Source organism: Hyperolius riggenbachi, chromosome 9, assembly GCF_040937935.1.
Source record: "Hyperolius riggenbachi isolate aHypRig1 chromosome 9, aHypRig1.pri, whole genome shotgun sequence".
NCBI lineage: Eukaryota > Metazoa > Chordata > Amphibia > Anura > Hyperoliidae > Hyperolius > Hyperolius riggenbachi.
This window is the reverse complement of record NC_090654.1, coordinates 35,648,744-35,667,201: the sequence shown is the minus strand read 5'-3', so window position 1 is coordinate 35,667,201 and position 18,458 is coordinate 35,648,744. Positions and strand designations below refer to the sequence as shown.

Genomic DNA, 18,458 nt, shown 5'->3' with positions numbered 1-18,458 from the left:
CTGATCTCTTTGGCTGCAGTAATGTTTGAATCACTCACCTGAAACAAGCATGTGGCTAATCCAATCAGACTTCAGAAACCGCTGATCTGCATGCTTGTTCAGGGTCTATGGCAAAGGGCTGATCCGCACTGGCTGCGACTCAGTCACTTAAATGACAATTGCAGCAAAATCACTGCAATTTTGAAAAAGTGAAGATTTCGTCACGATTTTCCATAATTCTCATTCAGGTATATAAAAATTGTTTTTCAAAATGTAGCCAGTGTGAGTCGGCCCTAATGCCCGGAATACACAATCAGATTTTTTTCAGTAGATTTACTGTCCGATTGATTCTCTGAACGTTTTTCTGATTGATTTCCATTCACTTATATAAGAAATCGATTAGAAAAATGATTGAAAATCAGATCATACCTGTTGGAAATTATCTATCAAACCATCTATCTGCCAAAAAATCTCATGGTGTATTCCCAGCATAACGGGGGCCACACGTCCAGCGAATTTGCTGTACGATCGACCATTTGATTCCATCGTTTTATCAAATTGAGAATAGTGTGTTGCAGTATGCTGAATGGATGAAACGTGGCTGATCTGTCGAATCGACCAGCTTAGTCGATAGAGCTGGATGCAAGATATCAGTCGATTGCACAGGAATTGGCTACTGTTAAAGAAAATGGGAACCCACCTAAAAAAAAAAAAAAAAAAAAAAAAAGGTCAGATACTCACCTAAGGAGAGGGAAGGCTCTGGGTCCTAGAGAGACTTCCCTTTCCTTTCCCAGTGCCCGGTCCCGCTCAGGATCCCCCATAGTAGTATTCGACCATTTCGGCCAAATACTGCCACTTTTGCCACCGTAGGGAGGTTTCGGAAGTCCTCGGGAGCACTCGGGCTCCCAAAGACGGGCCGCTGCATACTGCGCATGCGCGAGCGCCCTCTGACGCACTCGCACATACGCAGTATGGAGCCATCTGTCTTCGGGAGGACTTTGCTCCCGAAGACTTCCAAAGTCCCCCGCAGCGGAGGATTTGAACGGAGGATCCTGAGGGCACCGGGAGAGGAGAGGGAAGGCTCATTAGGACTCAGAGCCTTCCCTCTCCTTAGGTGAGTATCTGACTTTTTTTTTAGCAGGGGTAACATTAGCTTTAACATGTCATTCGATCGACTCTGAATCGATTTTTGCATTTAGAGCATGGAGACACAGCATCGGTTAGATCGATTAGTGAAGGTAAATCCTATAGGAATCGCTTGTATTGTGTGAGGACACTAGTTGATCGACTTTCAATCCACTATACTAAAGATGATTCCCCAATAAAGTCGAAAGTTTTGTCGATTGAGTCAGAATCGCTAGATGTATGGCTATCTTAAAAGTTCTTGAAACAGGCTCAGCAGGGAGCCAGGCAATCTGCATTGTTTAAAAGGAAATAAGTGTCAGCCTCCATAGCCTTCTCAGTTCAGGTCCACTTTAATATACTGGCATAACACTGGGTACCATTAGAAGTCAGTGTTGCATATAATTACACATTCCCAGCATTCCTCCCACCATCCATTTGCCTGACATTATAATGTGTGAAAAAACTGTCGAAGTCTCAGGCCTCTTTTCACCAGACAGTTGATAGGCAGTGAAATGCCTCACAAACTCTCACACCTGCCTGCTGCTGTCAGGCAACTGCTTGTTGCTGCCTGGTATCTGCTCACTGCTGCCTAGTAACTTCTTGTTGCTGCCTGGTATCTTCGCACTGCTGCCTAGTAACTTCTTGTTGCTGCCTGGTATCTTCTCACTGCTGCCTAGTAACTTCTTGTTGCTGCCTGGTATCTGCTCACTGCTGCCTAGTAACTTCTTGTTGCTGCCTGGTATCTGCTCACTGCTGCCTAGTAACTTCTTGTTGCTGCCTGGTATCTGCTCACTGCTGCCTAGTAACTTCTTGTTGCTGCCTGGTATCTGCTCACTGCTGCCTAGTAACTTCTTGTTGCTGCCTGGTATCTGCTCACTGCTGCCTAGTAACTTCTTGTTGCTGCCTGGTATTTGCTTGCTGAGCACACAGTTCAACTGCCCGTGGAAATGAGCCCTGAAAGGGGCCCTAAGTGAACAGGACAGCACTGTGCTGCAGATAAAAATGCATGCAGCAGTTCATTATCACTTCTGGGTAGCGCATAAGTGGGAACATCAGACAAAGAAAGCCATCTCTTCACTTCTTGTGTCCTTGCGTACCGCACACATTATACGCTGAAATGCGCAAACCAATGCATAGAGTGGAAATGAGTTCTAAAATTTGACTTCCCCCTCCACCAAATAAACTGCATACCTTTCACTGCATCTGTGTGACTGCACACTGTATTATACCAGGCACTGCATATCTTTCACTGCATCTGTGTGACTGCACACTGTATTATACCAGTCACTGCATACCTTTCACTGCACACGGTCTTATACAAGTCACTGCGTAACTTTCACTGCATGTGTGTGACTGCACATTGTATTATACACAGGCCCGGATTTACATTACAGGAGCCTACAGGCACAGATGTCCTGACGCCTTAAACTTTGCACTCCATGAACCTACAACCCCCCCAAACCGCACTGCAAGTGTGCTGCCCAGCTGTCACTTCTCCCTTACTTCCCTTGCCCATTATAGGTAGCCACAGATGCCCCTTAGTGTTAGGTTGCCAGAAGTACCCTAAATATTAAGTAGCTAGAAGTGCCTGCAAGTGTTGGGTAGCTAGAGGTGCCCCTGGCTAAAGGGAGATCTGGTCAGTGGAATGCCTAGAGCAGGGTGAGTACCCTCTTATTTACACCATCATCAGGACTCTGCATAGGTAAGGAGGCACTTGGGGAGAGGAGTGAGCCGCCTTTCCATAATCAGGCGCCTGTAGGCACGTGCCTTATGGTAAATCTGGCCCTGATTATACCCGTCACTCCATACTTAACACTCAGCCGGCAGCCACCATCGCTACTACTAGCACCACAGCAGCTCCATTTGAGATGTCGGAAGAGTTATTCACACATTCCTGTGATGAATTTACTGATGCACAACCTTTATTGTTACAAGATGACGGCGCTAAGCATGTTACACCACCATATGTCTGAGTTAGGCATCAGTATGGACGTAAGGTGTGAGGATAATTAAGTACCTGTTGTTGGTGCAGTTTTGGAGGTGTCTGATACAAGCGAAGCTGTGGAGGATGATTATGATGATGATCCTGCCATGGATGTCATGTGGGTTCCCAATAGACAAGATGAACAAGGGGACAGTTCAGAGGGGGAGTAAGAGGAGACTAGTTGTTGTAAGAAGCAGGGGGAGCTCGTCGGAAACAGCTCGTGGCAGTGTCCGGTGGCATATGGACAGCCAGCCAACACGTCCTTCAAGGTCAGCTGCAGCCGCCACCACCAAAATGCCATCATCCCACAGCTCACCGTTGTGGACATTTTTTTATGTCTCTGCCTCAGATGACAGTAGCACCAAAAACGGAGTCGTGGAAAGAGCAAGACCCACCTAGGGATAACTGCCTTACGAAGGCACATAATGAACAAGCACAAACAGTAATGGGATGAGCACATGAGGAAAAGCAGCAAACCAAGGCAAAACCACCCTCTGCCTCCTCTTCCTCCTTCAGGTGCAGCATCTTCAGCCGCTTTATCCCTTGCACCCTCACAGCCACCCTCCTCCACTCCACCTCGAGCGGTTCCTGCTCCTCTGCCCACAGCAGCTAGGCGTCCATTAAGGAAATCTTTGAGTGGAAGAAGCCAATGTCTGCCAGTCACCCCCTTGCCCGGCGTCTGACAGCTGGCTTGGCGGAACTGTTAGCTTGCCAGCTGTTACCATACCAGCTGGTGGACATTGAGGCCTTCCGAAAATATGTGGCGATTGGGACACTGCAGTGGAAGATACCAGGCCACAATTATTTTTCTAAAAATGCAATACCCAAACTGTACTATGATGTTGAAAGGCAAGTGGTGTCATCTCTGGCACAAAGCGTTGGGTCAAGGGTCCATCTGACCACGGATGCACAGTCCGGGCAGGTACATCACTTATACAGCACATTGGGTCAACCTTGTGACTGCTGGCAAGCAGGGAGTACATGCCTGTGCAGCGGACCTAGTTATGACATCTCCACGGCTTGCAGGTAGGCCTGCTGCCACCTCCTCTCCTTCCCCTCCTACTTCTCTTGCTACATCCTCTTCGCTGTCGTCCCCCTCGGCTAAGTGCTACTCTAGTGCTACTCTACTGCTGCAATCTCCTTTCCAACTACACACCCCCAGCTCCCCAGGGCCTATGCCGCATGCCAGGTACGACGTTGTCACGCCATCTTGGACGTGTCTTGCCTCAAAGCCGAGAGTCACACCGGACTAGCACTCACGGCCGCTTTGAAGAAACAGGTTGATCATTGGCTGACCCCGCACCAACTGGAGATCGGCAACGTAGTGTGTGACAACAGCAACAATCTCATTTCGGCTTTAAGATTTGGCAGGTTGACACGTGCCCTGCATGGCACATGTGCTGAATCTTATAATCCAAAGGTTTATGTGTAAGTACCCAGGCTTACAGGAGGGCCTGAAGCAGTCCAGGAAGGTGTGGGCAATTCAGGCGTTCCTACACGGCCATGGCGCACTTGGCCGATACTCAGCGGAGAAACAACTTGCCGGTGAGGCGCTTTGTTTGCGATAGCCCGACTCGCTGGAATTCTACGCTCCTCATGTTTGACCGCCTTCTACAACAGGAGAAAGCCGTCAACGAGTATCTGTACAGATACGTGAAAGGTCAGGCTCTGGGGAGCTGGTGCTTTTCTGGCCGAAGTACTGGACACTCATGCGTAATGCCTGCAGGCTCATGCCTCCATTTAAAGGGAAGGTTCAGGGTGGCTCTTAAAAAAATAAAAATGCCCATCCACTTACCTGGGGCTTCCTCCAGCCGTGGGCAGCCAGGACGTGCCCTCGGCGCTGCTCCGCAGGCTCCCAGTGGCCGACCCGACCTGGCCAGGCCGGCTGCCAGGTCGGGCTCTTCTGTGTTTCAAAATGCGCCTCACGGGGGCGCGCTGACGTCATCGGACGTCCTCCGGGCTGTACTGCGCAGGCGCAGACGTCCGATGACGTCAGCGCTCCCCCGTGAGGCGCATTTTGAAACGCAGAAGAGCCCGACCTGGCAGCCGGCCTGGCCAGGTCGGGTCGGCCACCGGAGGGGACCGGGAGCCTGCGTAGCGGCGCCGAGGGCACGTCCTGGCTGCCCACGGCTGGAGGAAGCCCCAGGTAAGTGGATGGACATTTTTATTTTTTTAAGAGCTACCCTGAACCTTCCCTTTAAGGAGGTATCAAACCTGGTGAGTCGCAGCAAAGGCGCCTGATCCCATATGCTTTCTTCCTTGAGCGTGCCGTGCGTAGAGTGGTGGATCAAGCTGTAGAGGAGCGTGAACAGGAAGAGGAGGAAGAGTTGTTTGAAAGAGATTTGTCATCAACACCTGCGGCATCACAGGGGAGGAGGAGGAGGAGTCGTCTGGGGAAGAGGAGGAGGAAGGTGGTTTTTGTGGAGGACGACGAAGTACAACCGCAGCAGGCGTCGCAGGGGGCTTGTGCTGCTCACCTTTCTTGTGGTATTGTTCGTGGCTGGAGGGAGGAAGAAAACTTACCTGACATCACTGAGGAAGAGTAAGAGGAGATGGCTAGTAGGTCGGCATCCAACTTTGTGCAGATGGGGTCTTTCATGCTGTCCTGCCTGTTGAGGGACCCTGTATAAAAAGGCTCAAGGAAAGTGAACGACCTGTACTGGGTGGCAACTCTACTAGACCCTCAGTATAAGCACAAAGTGGCAGAGATGTTACCAAATAAAAACAAGGCTGAGAGGATGCAGCACTTGCAACACCATTTGGGAAGTATGCTTTACAGTGCTTTTAAGGGTGATGTCACAGCACAAGGTGCCAGTAATCCTCCTCCTCCCATGTCCACGCAGGCAAGGACAGGACGCTCTAGCGATCTCATGGTGATGGCAGACATGGGGACTTTCTTTTAGTTCAATGCCTCGCCTCGGATCCACCCTCCACAAATGCCTCGACCGGCAGGTAGCCGGCTACCTGGTCTTAAGTGCAGATATAGACACAGGGGCGCCGCGAGGCATAAAGCGAACCAAGCGGTCGCTTGGGGCCTCACAATCTTAGGGGCCTCGGCGGCTCCGTGACGTCGGCGTGACGTCACTTTTTCCCCGCAGCCCCGCCGGGCTGGCAGAGCAGAGCAGGGCTACAGGAAGATGGCCGCCGCCGAAGCCCTGCTCTGGAGACTATGTCTCCAGTACAGGGCTTCGGGTGGCCATCTTCCCGACCCGTAGCCCTGCATGAATCAGCGCGGGAGATTGGAGGAGGAAGCCAGGAAGGGAGCTCCGTGGGAACTGCGCGCCTGAGAAGCCGGCCGGGAGAGGAGACCAGGGAGAGAAGACTTCTGCCAGTGCCAGCCTGCCAGGTGAGTAAATTCTTTTCTTTTTGCAGCCGCAGCCCTAATTGCGAATTTGCGATTGATTTCTGCTGAACTGTGCCCTAATTGCATTTGATATCTGCTGAAAATGTGGCCCTAATTGCGATTGATTTCTGCTGAACTGTGCCCTAATTGCGTTTGATATCTGCTGAAAATGTGGCCCTAATTGCGATTGATTTCTGCTGAACTGTGCCCTAAATGCGTTTGATATCTGCTGAAAATGTGGCCCTAATTGCGATTGATTTCTGCTGAACTGTGCCCTAAATGCGTTTGATATCTGCTGAAAATGTGGCCCTAATTGCGATTGATTTCTGCTGAACTGTGCCCTAAATGCGTTTGATATCTGCTGAAAATGTGGCCCTAATTGCGATTGATTTCTGCTGAACTGTAAATGCGTTTGATATCTGCTGAAAATGTGGCCCTAATTGCGATTGATTTCTGCTGAACTGTGCCCTAAATGCGTTTGATATCTGCTGAAAATGTGGCCCTAATTGCGATTGATTTCTGCTGAACTGTGCCCTAAATGCGTTTGATATCTGCTGAAAATGTGGCCCTAATTGCGATTGATTTCTGCTGAACTGTGCCCTAAATGCGTTTGATATCTGCTGAAAATGTGGCCCTAATTGCGATTGATTTCTGCTGAACTGTGCCCTAAATGCGTTTGATATCTGCTGAAAATGTGGCCCTAATTGCGATTGATTTCTGCTGAACTGTGCCCTAATTGCGTTTGATATCTGCTGAAAATGTGGCCCTAATTGCGATTGATTTCTGCTGAACTGTGCCCTAAATGCGTTTGATATCTGCTGAAAATGTGGCCCTAATTGCGATTGATTTCTGCTGAACTGTGCCCTAAATGCGTTTGATATCTGCTGAAAATGTGGCCCTAATTGCGATTGATTTCTGCTGAACTGTGCCCTAAATGCGTTTGATATCTGCTGAAAATGTGGCCCTAATTGCGATTGATTTCTGCTGAACTGTGCCCTAAATGCGTTTGATATCTGCTGAAAATGTGGCCCTAATTGCGATTGATTTCTGCTGAACTGTGCCCTAATTGCGTTTGATTTCTGCTGAAAATGTGCCCTAATTGCGTTTGATTTCGGCTGAAAATGTGCCCTAATTGCGTTTGATTTCTGCTGAAAATGTGCCCTAATTGCGTTTGATTTCTGCTGAAATGTGGCCCAAATTGCGTTTTTATTTTCTGGTGTCTGGGGTAACTGTTGCTGCATTTATTATTTAATGGTCATAGTTGGCTATATTTGCTGTGCTACGGTTAAGCTTCGCCCATACAATGTCATGGCCGCGCCAATCTTTCGGCGCGCTACGCGCGCCTCAATCACCCCAACATCCATTTTTTCCCCGCAAACAGCCCCGCCCCAATCCGCCCTCCTGCTCCACCCACATGTCATGGCCACGCCCACTTATGCGGGATAGCCACACCCATTTTTCGCCGCGGCGCGCTTCGCGCGCCGCAGGATAGGGCCTCTTGCTACAGTCCGCTTGGGGCCACAAAAACCTTAGCTGCACCCCTGTATAGACACTCTGAGCAGCGATGAACCCCTGGACTACTGGGCGAGCAGGCTTGACTTGTGGCCAGAGCTGTCACAATTTGACATCGAACTTCTGGTTCGCCCTGCCTCAAGCGTCCTGTCAGAAAGGACCTTCATTGCAGCGGGAGGCATTGTCAGTAAGAAGAGAAGTTGCCTAAGTAAAAAAAAAAAGTGTTCAGTACATCACCTTTATTAAAATGAATGAGGCATGGATCCAAGAGGGCTACTGCCTGCCCGAAGACTAAGTCACTCCCAACACAGCATCTCTGCCTGCAGGCTGCTTGACTGTTGACTGCATTCTCTGCCAACACCAAAAGGGTCCAGGACTCCAGTTGGATTCCTGAATTTTTATGTCCGCTGCTGCTAGCAGCGACTGCTACCAAACATCATAATTTTTCTGGTGCATGTACATGCCTAATTTTTCTGGCTGCACTGCGGCTGCAACAACAAAACAAAAGGCATGTACATGTGTCCATTCCCCTTCGTGATCGTTACCTTGCCGCGGTGAAGGGGCTTGCGTATCACAATGAAGCAATGACCTATATGAGTGTGTTGGGGGGCACACCCAAGATAATAGGTCGTTGCTTCATTGTGGACAGACTAAATTCGATCAGCTGGACAGTCACTGTTGTTCTGTCATTGAGCTACCTCAGCCCGACCATATGGGTTGGAAAACCGCCATCGCCTGCACTCTCGCCAACGTGCGCACCAGCACGGCCATTGTAACCCTCTAAAAGAGGGCCCCAAAGTTTTGCTGATGTGTTTCTATGTGTATGGTGGCTTTTGCTTCTAAATCTAAATTTTGCCTTAGCAGTTAGCCAAGTGGAACCAAAACAGCGCATGGGAGAGGAGTGGAGGCGCTGAACTGGTCGCATAGACTGTTGCCAGGCGACCCAGAGTACACAGAGCAGTGGAACTTTCCAGAAGCCTCGCGCGGCCTGTCAGACACTACAGCGGAGGAGCAGGGCAAGAGAGACTAGGCCGGAGGGAACTGGTTAGAACCAGCCAGAGAGGAAGGAGAGCGGAACTTAAGAGGAGACAGTAGGCAGTAGTTGGGAGCGGGAGAGGAGGCATTCAGAGAAAGGCCGCAGCAATCACCCGAGAGGATAGGAGGGGACCCGGCGGCCATGCAGAGACTACAGTGGAGCAAGTAAGACATTGACCGGAGGCCAGAGGTGGCAGACGCAGACCAAGTCCGAGCTAGCCCGGAAAGACAGAGACCCCGGCAGTCAGATCCGCTTGGCGGATCGTTCAAATCCAGTCTTATCAGCTGAACGACAGACCATCCACACGCCCGATTTGACGTCCAAACGACCAGACGTTCAAACGTCCAAACGACGGGGTCGTTTGCGAAAATCTGAAGTGTGTACGAGCCTTAAAAGACATTAACAGCCTCCATAAGTACCCCGCAGAGCTGACACAGCCCCCGCTTGCATTAAGTCCTGGTGTAGAGACATTGTTCCTGTCAAGTCCGTTTCAAGTCAGGAGTCGAAGTTCATGTGCTCTTCTGTGCTGTATTTTGAAGTGTTACTAAGAGTTTGTTACAAGAAGTGAACCAAAGTGTGATTTATGCATATTGCCTGAGTCCACGGTCCTAAAGAAGAAGGCGATAACTAAGGCCATGACAGTAAAGAGAACTTGTCAGTATTGAAGAGGATAAGTGGAGGAGGAGAAGTTACATTGCTTCTTGTGATATTAAAGCGTGCTACAGTAAAGAGTGAACCGACATCTGACCGAGATACAGAGTTAACTTACTTGGAGCACACGTTTTGCAACATCTTTAAATCCGAGCTCAAGTGCACAAAAAGAGTTATATTGTGGGAGGGTGATCCTGGTGGTATAGCTGGGTGCATTGGTCACTTTTATATTTTATTTTGTTTACTTTTACAGTATTGTCCTAACCCTTTGTGATTATTTGATTTATATTTTATTTTGTTTGTTATTTTGGGGGAGGCCCTATCCAGATGGGTGGTGTTAAGTGTAAAGTGGGTTTGGTGAGATATTACCAAGGGTAAAGAGTTAAAGAGATCGTCTGAGTAAGGTGAACATCCTTTTGGGATCAACCAACGAACTGTGGAAACTATTCAGTACCAACTTGAAAACTGTCACGCGTTCCCCAAGGTTTTGCTGAGCAATATAGCTTGGACTTGGTTACAAGGGACTGAGAACTGTTTAGGAATTGAATTGCTCAGTAGACCATCCCCTTCCCCAGCCCACGCCCCATCAATGGTACTGAGATGTAAACATGCTGTAGAGTGGTTGATTATTGTACAAAAAGACCTTTGTAGCTCAACTTTCATATATAATTTGTATGTAACTTAACCTTTTTATTCCGCAGCTTTTACCTGTGCACCGGCTGTGAAGACTAGAGGATTGTGTATTTTGACTAGAGATGTCGCGAACCTCCGATTTTCGGTTCGCGAACCCTGTTTGCGAACCTCCGCGGAAAGTTCGGTTAGCGAAAAAGTTCGCGAACCGCAATAGACTTCAATGGGGATGCGAACTTCAAAATTTTCAACATTTTCTACTGGCTGGAATAATGTTAGAAAACATGTTTCAAGTGTTCTAATACCTGGCCCACCCTCCTACCTATTCCCTCCCGGAGGGTCTCATCTGCCAGGGAATTCCAGTATTTCAAAAGCCAGCTAACATACCGTGGCTGGGGATTGAACCCAGGTATCAGTGTTTGGTAGGTAACTAACATATCCATTATACCACCAAAACTTCTAGCTGAAGCTAGCCTAGCATGTACAATTTATGCTCAGTCCAAAAGAAAAATAACATTTATATCATGCTTTTCTCCTGGCAGACTCAAAGCACCAGAGCTGGGCATTGAACCCAGGTATCAGTGTATGGTAGGTAACTAACATATCCATTATACCACCAACACTTCTAGCTGCAGCTAGCCTAGCATGTACAATTTATGCTCAGTCCAAAAGAAAAATAACATTTATATCACACTTTTCTCCTGGCGGACTCAAAGCACCAGAGCTGCAGCCACTAGGGCACGCTCTGTAGGCAGTAGCAGTGTTAGGAAGACTTGCCTAAGGTCTCCTACTGAATAGGCGCTGGCTTACTGAGCAGACAGAGCCGCGATTCGAACCCTGGTCTCCTGTGTCAGAGGCAGAGCCCTTAACCATTACACCATCCAGCCACAGCTTAAGGACATGTAGCCAGGCATGGCCTTGCCACCACCAACACTACATGCTGAAGCCAGCCTAGCATGTACCATTTATGCTCAATCCATTTATGTGCAAAAATACAATTCCGCGGAAAGCGGTGACCATCCCTACTAGAGAGAGAGAGAGAGAGAGATGAATCTACCTGGCTATCTGGGGTTCTCTTTGGACAACTGTTGAACACGAAAGGCAAGGCCATGCTACATATCCTTAAGCAGTGGCTGGATGGTGTAATGGTTAAGGGCTCTGCCTCTGACACAGGAGACTAGGGTTTGAATCTTGGCTCTGTCTGTTCAGTAAGCCAGCACCTATTCAGTAGGAGACCTTAGGCAAGTCTTCCTAACACTGCTACTGCCTATAGAGTGTGCCCTAGTGGCTGCAGCTCTGGCGCTTTGAGTCCGCCAGGAGAAAAGCGCGATATAAATGTTATTTTTCTTTTGGACTGAGCATAAATTGTACATGCTAGGCTAGCTTCAGCTAGAAGTGTTGGTGGTATAATGGATATGTTAGTTACCTACCATACACTGATACCTGGGTTCAATGCCCAGCTCTGGTGCTTTGAGTCTGCCAGGAGAAAAGCATGATATAAATGTTATTTTTCTTTTGGACTGAGCATAAATTGTACATGCTAGGCTAGCTTCAGCTAGAAGTGTTGGTGGTATAATGGATATGTTAGTTACCTACCATACACTGATACCTGGGTTCAATGCCCAGCTCTGGTGCTTTGAGTCTGCCAGGAGAAAAGCATGATATAAATGTTATTTTTCTTTTGGACTGAGCATAAATTGTACATGCTAGGCTAGCTGCAGCTAGCTTCAGCTAGAAGTGTTGGTGGTATAATGGATATGTTAATTACCTACCATACACTGATACCTGGGTTTAATCCCCAGCCACGGTATGTTAGCTGGCTTTTTAAATACTGGAATTCCCTGGCAGATGAGACCCTCCTCCCTCCGGTGGAAGGGGAGGAGGGAAGCAGCTGTCCCTTAAATAATTAGTGTAGGCAGACAAGTGAGTCAAATGGTATAAGGACCTTGCTTGGAGGAGGAGGAGAGGAGGGGAGGGGGCCTCAAGCAGTGTGTTTGTGCCTGCTGACTGTGCTGTAGAGGGTCAAAGTTTTGCTCAATAGAGCATTATGGGGCGAATCGAACTTCCGCGAAAGTTCGCCTGGTGCAGGCGAATGCGAACCCCCAAAGTTCGCCTGGAACCGTTCGCAGGCGAACCATTCGCGACATCTCTAATTTTGACCTGTGATGTGCAAGGGAGTTGTATTGTGTTGTTGAAGTGTTACGGGTCGATTGAAGCTACCAGTGACCACCGTTAGATCGCAAACAAATCTTTGATAATTTCATCTGTATCAGTGTCTGGTGGATTCTCCTCAGCCGGAGCCCAGTGCTAACGGATAAATCGGGTTACACCATCTCTACACAAACAGCTGTTTGCGGTGCATTACACAGTGAGTTTGGTGTGTCAGTGTGAAGCAGTACACTAATTACACTCCCTGATCCATGTATACACACGCAAGAGGTTTTCAAGCACTTTATGCCTCCAATTTAGGAGTGTAATGTGATTTCTGCCCTTTAGGGATGATAACCCTGCTCTGAGAAGCAGTAGATTTGGGCGCATGAGACAAGTGGACAAAAAGGGCGCCCCATTCACTCCCATTATAAATATCGTTTATCGGGCGCCGAACAGGGAGAAAAAGGCGCCCGAGATTATTAACGTTTTAACAAACGCGCGCCCGGAGAATTTTAAGGATTTATGACTATGTTTGTGATGATTTAACTTTACAAAATCAGTCCGTGACGAATAACGTTTATAAAGATACTAAATCACTATTTATAAAACATTTCTAAAACATTATTATCCACCCAAAAAAATTAATTACATTTTTTTATTTACATTTTTTATTTATTAATGTCTGTAAAACATTATTATCCATAGGGGGTCTTAGGTTTAGGCACCAACAGGGGGGTCTTAGGTTTAGGCACCAACAGGGGGGTCTTAGGTTTAGGCACCAACTGGGGGGGTCTTAGGTTTAGGCACCAACAGGGGGGTCTTAGGTTTAGGCACCAACAGGGGGGTCTTAGGTTTAGGCACCAGCTGGGGGGGTCTTAGGTTTAGGCACCAACAGGGGGGGTCTTAGGTTTAGGCACCAACTGGGGGGTCTTAGGTTTAGGCACCAACAGGGGGGTCTTAGGTTTAGGCACCAACAGGGGGGTCTTAGGTTTAGGCACCAACAGGGGGGTCTTAGGTTTAGGCACCAACAGGGGGTCTAGGGGTTAGGGAGAGGTACAGGGAGGGTTTTTAACAAACGTTAAAATAAGTTTCAGTTTACAAATAGGGAAGATTAACGTTTTAAGAATTGCCGATCTCATACACATTATTTAGTGATTTATAAATTCTTAAAACACTATTTCTAAACGAAATTCTACACAATATTTCAATAAACGATAATACTGTTTATCGTTTACACCACGCGCCCTTTTTTCCCCGATGCCCTTTTTTGATGTACCCCTGCTCTGCGTCAAATCCATAATTTTCCCAGGACTTTTGGCGTGTATCCCACTCCGCCATGCCCCCCTCCAGGTGTTAGACCCCTTGAAAAATCTTTTCCATCACTTTTGTGGCCAGAAACATTGTTTGTAGTTTTTAAAGTTCGCCTTCCCATTAAAGTCTACTGCAGTTCGCCGGTTCGCAGACTTTTGCGGAAGTTCGCGTTCGAGGTTTGCGAACCCAAAATCTGAGGTTCAAGCTATCTCTAATTGTATGAGAGCTTACCTACACAATCTGTTAATAGTATTTAGAATCAGTTAGCCCTCATACTACATGGAGGTTTTAAAAAATCTGAAATCAATAGAAAAGGAGTCATTTCGAAATCGATTCCTTGCAGATTTGATTACCCTGATCAAATCTGCTGGGAAAATCGACAAGCGTATGGACACAGAAGGGGAAAATCTCAGATCAAAATCTGAGGGATCAGCTGGGACTGGAGGGACTGGACTGTGGACTGTGTGTGGAAGGTGTATAGATGACATTGTTTTCTGTTCCAAACATCACAAAGGTTTATTTCCTGTCCTCTTTGTGTTATGCATAAAAACCAGGAACCTATTCTCACACAGACGGTGGCCAAACACTAAAGTAGCCAAACATAATTTGATTTTCTGCCGATTGAATAAGCAATCGACTTTATCGGGCAATCAGCTACAGTGTGGTTGATCGAAAGTCGATCACACTAGTGGCCCACACACCACAAGCGAGATCCTATGCAATTCACCTTTAATAATCGATCTGACCGGTGTTATGCCTCCATGCTCTGCATGCATTGATTATGTGTTAATCGAAATCATGTGAACAGCAGCCAATTCCTTCACAATCTGCTGATATTTTCCAGCCTGCCCGATCATGTAAATTGGCCAATTTGACCACATATCGGGCAATTTCCATTGATCGGCCAGATTGGAACATAATTGTCCCCGCACCCGATAAAATGATCTAATCAAATGGCCGATCGAGCAGAAAAATTGAGTAATAGATCCCTCTCAAATCGGGATTAAATCCTTCCACACACTAGGCATAGATTTTTCATTGTTTGGGCATAGAGAGGAGTCAGCATGAAATATATTATAAATCAAACAAACCACAGCAGCCTTCCGCTATTCGATGTAGTGCGACGCTATGGACCGCCAATCAATATCTTTTGTCAGGTGTGATTGACTGATTTAAGATGAAAATCAATCGATCAATCATCAATTGGGGCATTGATTTCTAGCAGAATCGATCAATGTGGTAGAATAGGTGGGCTATTGACTGATAAAATCGACCAGTGTATGGCCAACTGACCTAAATGCTTCAATTTGTTGCCTTTATACAGTATTATTATTTGTCCTGGGAGAAAAAAAAATACATAAAATGAGGCATCAAGATCAGGTGACTTCCAAGAACAGGCAAAGTGCAGCAAAGTCAGCGACACACACACCAGACACAACAGGCAATAAAAAGAAGCAGAGGCAGAAAAGGGAATACATAACGTGTACCTTCCAAGGTGCAGTTCCCCATAATGTCCAGCAGGTGGTGCCGTCGCACCTCCTCCTCCTCCCACCTGGTGCACAGCTCACCTGGAGCAGGAGCCGCCCAGGTGAAGGAGACACCAGAGAGGGAAAGAGAGACCCCCAACTCAGGACACTCGGGGAAAAGTGAGACCACCAAGAGGGGGAGAGACTCAGATGTAGAAAGAGACTACAGGGATACCAGAGACACCTTCAGATAACCTCCAGAGGCCAAGAGACCACCAGGAGCTGCAGGAGCAAGACGTGTGGAAGACGAGTGCAGTGCACTAAGAACAGCTCCCAGAAGCAGGAAGAGCAGCAGCAGGGACCTGCAGGAGGGGGTAACTGTTCAGGAGACCACCAGCAACTCACAAAGAGACTGCACTGAGACCACCAGGAGTCACAGGGACCTCCTGGGGGAAGTCATAGCAGAAAGTCTGAGAGCACTAAAGAGACAGAGGAATGTGAGTGTGACACCCAGGAAGAGACTGCTGAGGACAAGATTTCCTGAGACATCAGCACAATGGTAAGACATGAAATGCCCCCAGCACTGACTTCTCTCCCACAAAATCTAGTATCACCCAATTCACTGTTATAGCTGCAGATAACCCCCAATTCACAGAGACTGTCCAATGGGGTCAGAAAGGTTCCTGGGGGCTCTATTGCCCAATTTAGAAAATACTCCTTCCCTTCCTATGTCTCAATCTGTACTCGTATTGCATGTCTATGTCATTTGCTGTTGTTGCTTTATAAATAAGCTATCTGTGTGAAATCTACCCCACCCAGACTTTGCTGCATGCTGGGAAACAGTTTTGCTTCTGCTCATGTTTGGAGGTGAAAGGGGAGTAATACATTCAGGAAAGTGTAAACTATAACTTGTAAGAAAGAGAAGAGCAGTAAAATATTGCAGTGCCCCCATTATATAACGGCACGCTGCAATCGCTGTGTACACCCTGCACAGCACGCCCTGATCAATCTCCACACCCTGCATAATGTTTCACCTGAGGGGCTTTCATGTTAGGCCTGCTCACCACACACGTTTCAATCTGATCATTCTATCCATGCACGACTGAAAAAAAAAATCTATGCTACCTGTAAATAATCTTTTGCGGGATCTCAACAATTCAGGTCTCTCTCGTTTTCTCTTCCATATTGGTCGGCAGTGGACCACTCCGCTAGGTTAATGTGTTCTCTAGGAGCGGGGGGATGGCCGGGTCAGGGCGGGGGAAAGGGGCCTTTGACCGTCCTGCTCAATCTCTATTTACTTGGTATTGATATGGGGGAGTGGATATACTGTTGGACTTACAGTTTTGTGTATCTGTGATATATTTTGTTGTAATATCATACTGTATTAATAAAAAATTTTGATTACAAAAAAAAAAAACAATTCAGGTGGCCATACATCTAGTGATTTTAGCTGTATGGTCGACCATTCTATTTGATCATGTTATCCAATCGAGAGAGAATCAAGTGTGTTTCAGTATGTCCGATCGATGAAAAGTGGAAAATCTGTCAAATTGACCAACATACATGCCCATACACCAGATGATCAGACAGGCAGATCGACCAAGAGACAGATCTCTCTCTGATTGAATCTGACCGTAGAGAGGTCTGTTGCCGGCCCATACACCGCAGGCGGGATCTCAATTGATTTCAGCATGCAACCTCTTGGGAATCGGTCTTGTGACACTGCCTTGCTGCCCCCCAAGCAGAGCTGGGACAAGGTCCTCCAGCCACCAAGGCTGAGACCCCAAAGTGCGCCCCTCCATCCCTCCCACCCCAGCCGTCACACACTGGTTGCTAGTACACCTTAATCTCTAGTTATCTGGCTTGCAGTCACTGCCATGTATCCCTTTTCTTATTTCTCTCTGCTTCAAACACAATAGAGGAATGACAGCTGGGCGAGTTTTGCGCCCCCTTCTACACTGCGCTCTGAGGCTGGAGCCTCTCTCGCCTCGGCCCGGCACTGCCCCCAAGTGCACTTTAACAGTTGGTGTCTGCTGCTGGCTCCGTGCTCCGTCCACATACAGTACATGCACCCTACATGGTTGCCGGCGTATATGTGGGCACGTGTGTGATGTCACATATGCTCCCACATTAGGCCGGCAACCATGTGGGGCGCGTGTAAGTGGACGGAGGACAGAGCCAGCGGCGGACACAGACAGGTAAAATATACTGCACAGGGGGCACATTTTATACTGGGAGGGGACATCCCCGGGGTTTCCGTTGCGTTCGTCCCGATATCACACACCGTTACTGCCGTGGAACTGATCGAGCATGTCGGCCCTACATCTTGTGGCATATCCGATCAATACGTGACCAATTTTGGCCCGAAATTGGGTCGAGGTATCAATTGGGCGTGCTCTTGTTGGCAGCGATTTTCATAATCATCGAATCGGATGGTCGATTGGCCGTCAGGTCGGCTGATGTATAGCCACCTTTAGTTGGGATGAAAGATATCAGTTGAGCACACAGAAGTGAACTACTGTTTTCATATCATTCCGCTGACACTTAGGGCACTGGAGCCAATTTTTTCAGCGCTTTGCTGATCACCGGCGATCAGCAAAGCGCTGCTACACTGTATCCCTATGGATACATTCACACTGCAGCGGTTGCGATTTTGATTCATCGCAAACAGACTGCATGCAGCGTTTTGGGGGCAATTGCTCTGTGATTCTCGTTCCATTGAGCTTTGGGCTGCCAAATCACGGACGCGATCACGGTAAAATGCCCAATGTGAACCGGCCCTGAATCCATCCATTTTATAGATCTAGTGATCAAGTGTACAAAAACAGTTCCATACCAAGGAATGTTTTGTTAAAGCGGACCTGAACCCCTGAACTTCCTCTCTGCTCTAAAAGATACGCAACAACATAATAACCTTTAAAGAAAGACATTTCTTTGTTACAGCTGATACAAATCCTGCAATAAATCTGCAGCATGTCTACTTCCTGCTTTCATGGAGCAGACATATTGGTAACATCCTGTGTTTACAAATTAACTGCTCTGGCACGTCAGAGAGATACCTGAGCTGACACAGCTGAGGGGTCAAATTACAGTGGTGGTAAGGCACAGATAAGGGGGTGATTAGACTGGCTAAACACTCTAAATTCATCCAGGGTGCATTTCTCTCCGTTTTCCTTCTGTCCTGCGCAAGAGTTCAGGCTCACTTCAAGCTCTGACAGATGGGATCCCCCACCCCTGCTGGTCGCATGTTGATGGCATGCTGTTGCAACC

General features: G+C 47.8%; 1 protein-coding gene across 1 annotated transcript in view; it reads left to right on the top strand.

Annotated features, from left to right (window-relative positions):
• Positions 1-15,287: 15,287 nt before the first annotated feature.
• LOC137532223 (unconventional myosin-Ie-like) overlaps positions 15,288-18,458 on the top strand; it is a 71,452-nt gene continuing 68,281 nt past the window's right edge. Inside the window, exon 1 of the mRNA XM_068252480.1 lies at positions 15,288-15,747. Within this exon, the coding sequence (XP_068108581.1) occupies positions 15,745-15,747 (3 nt within the window). The 5' untranslated portion in view covers positions 15,288-15,744. The remainder of the gene's footprint in view (positions 15,748-18,458) is intronic.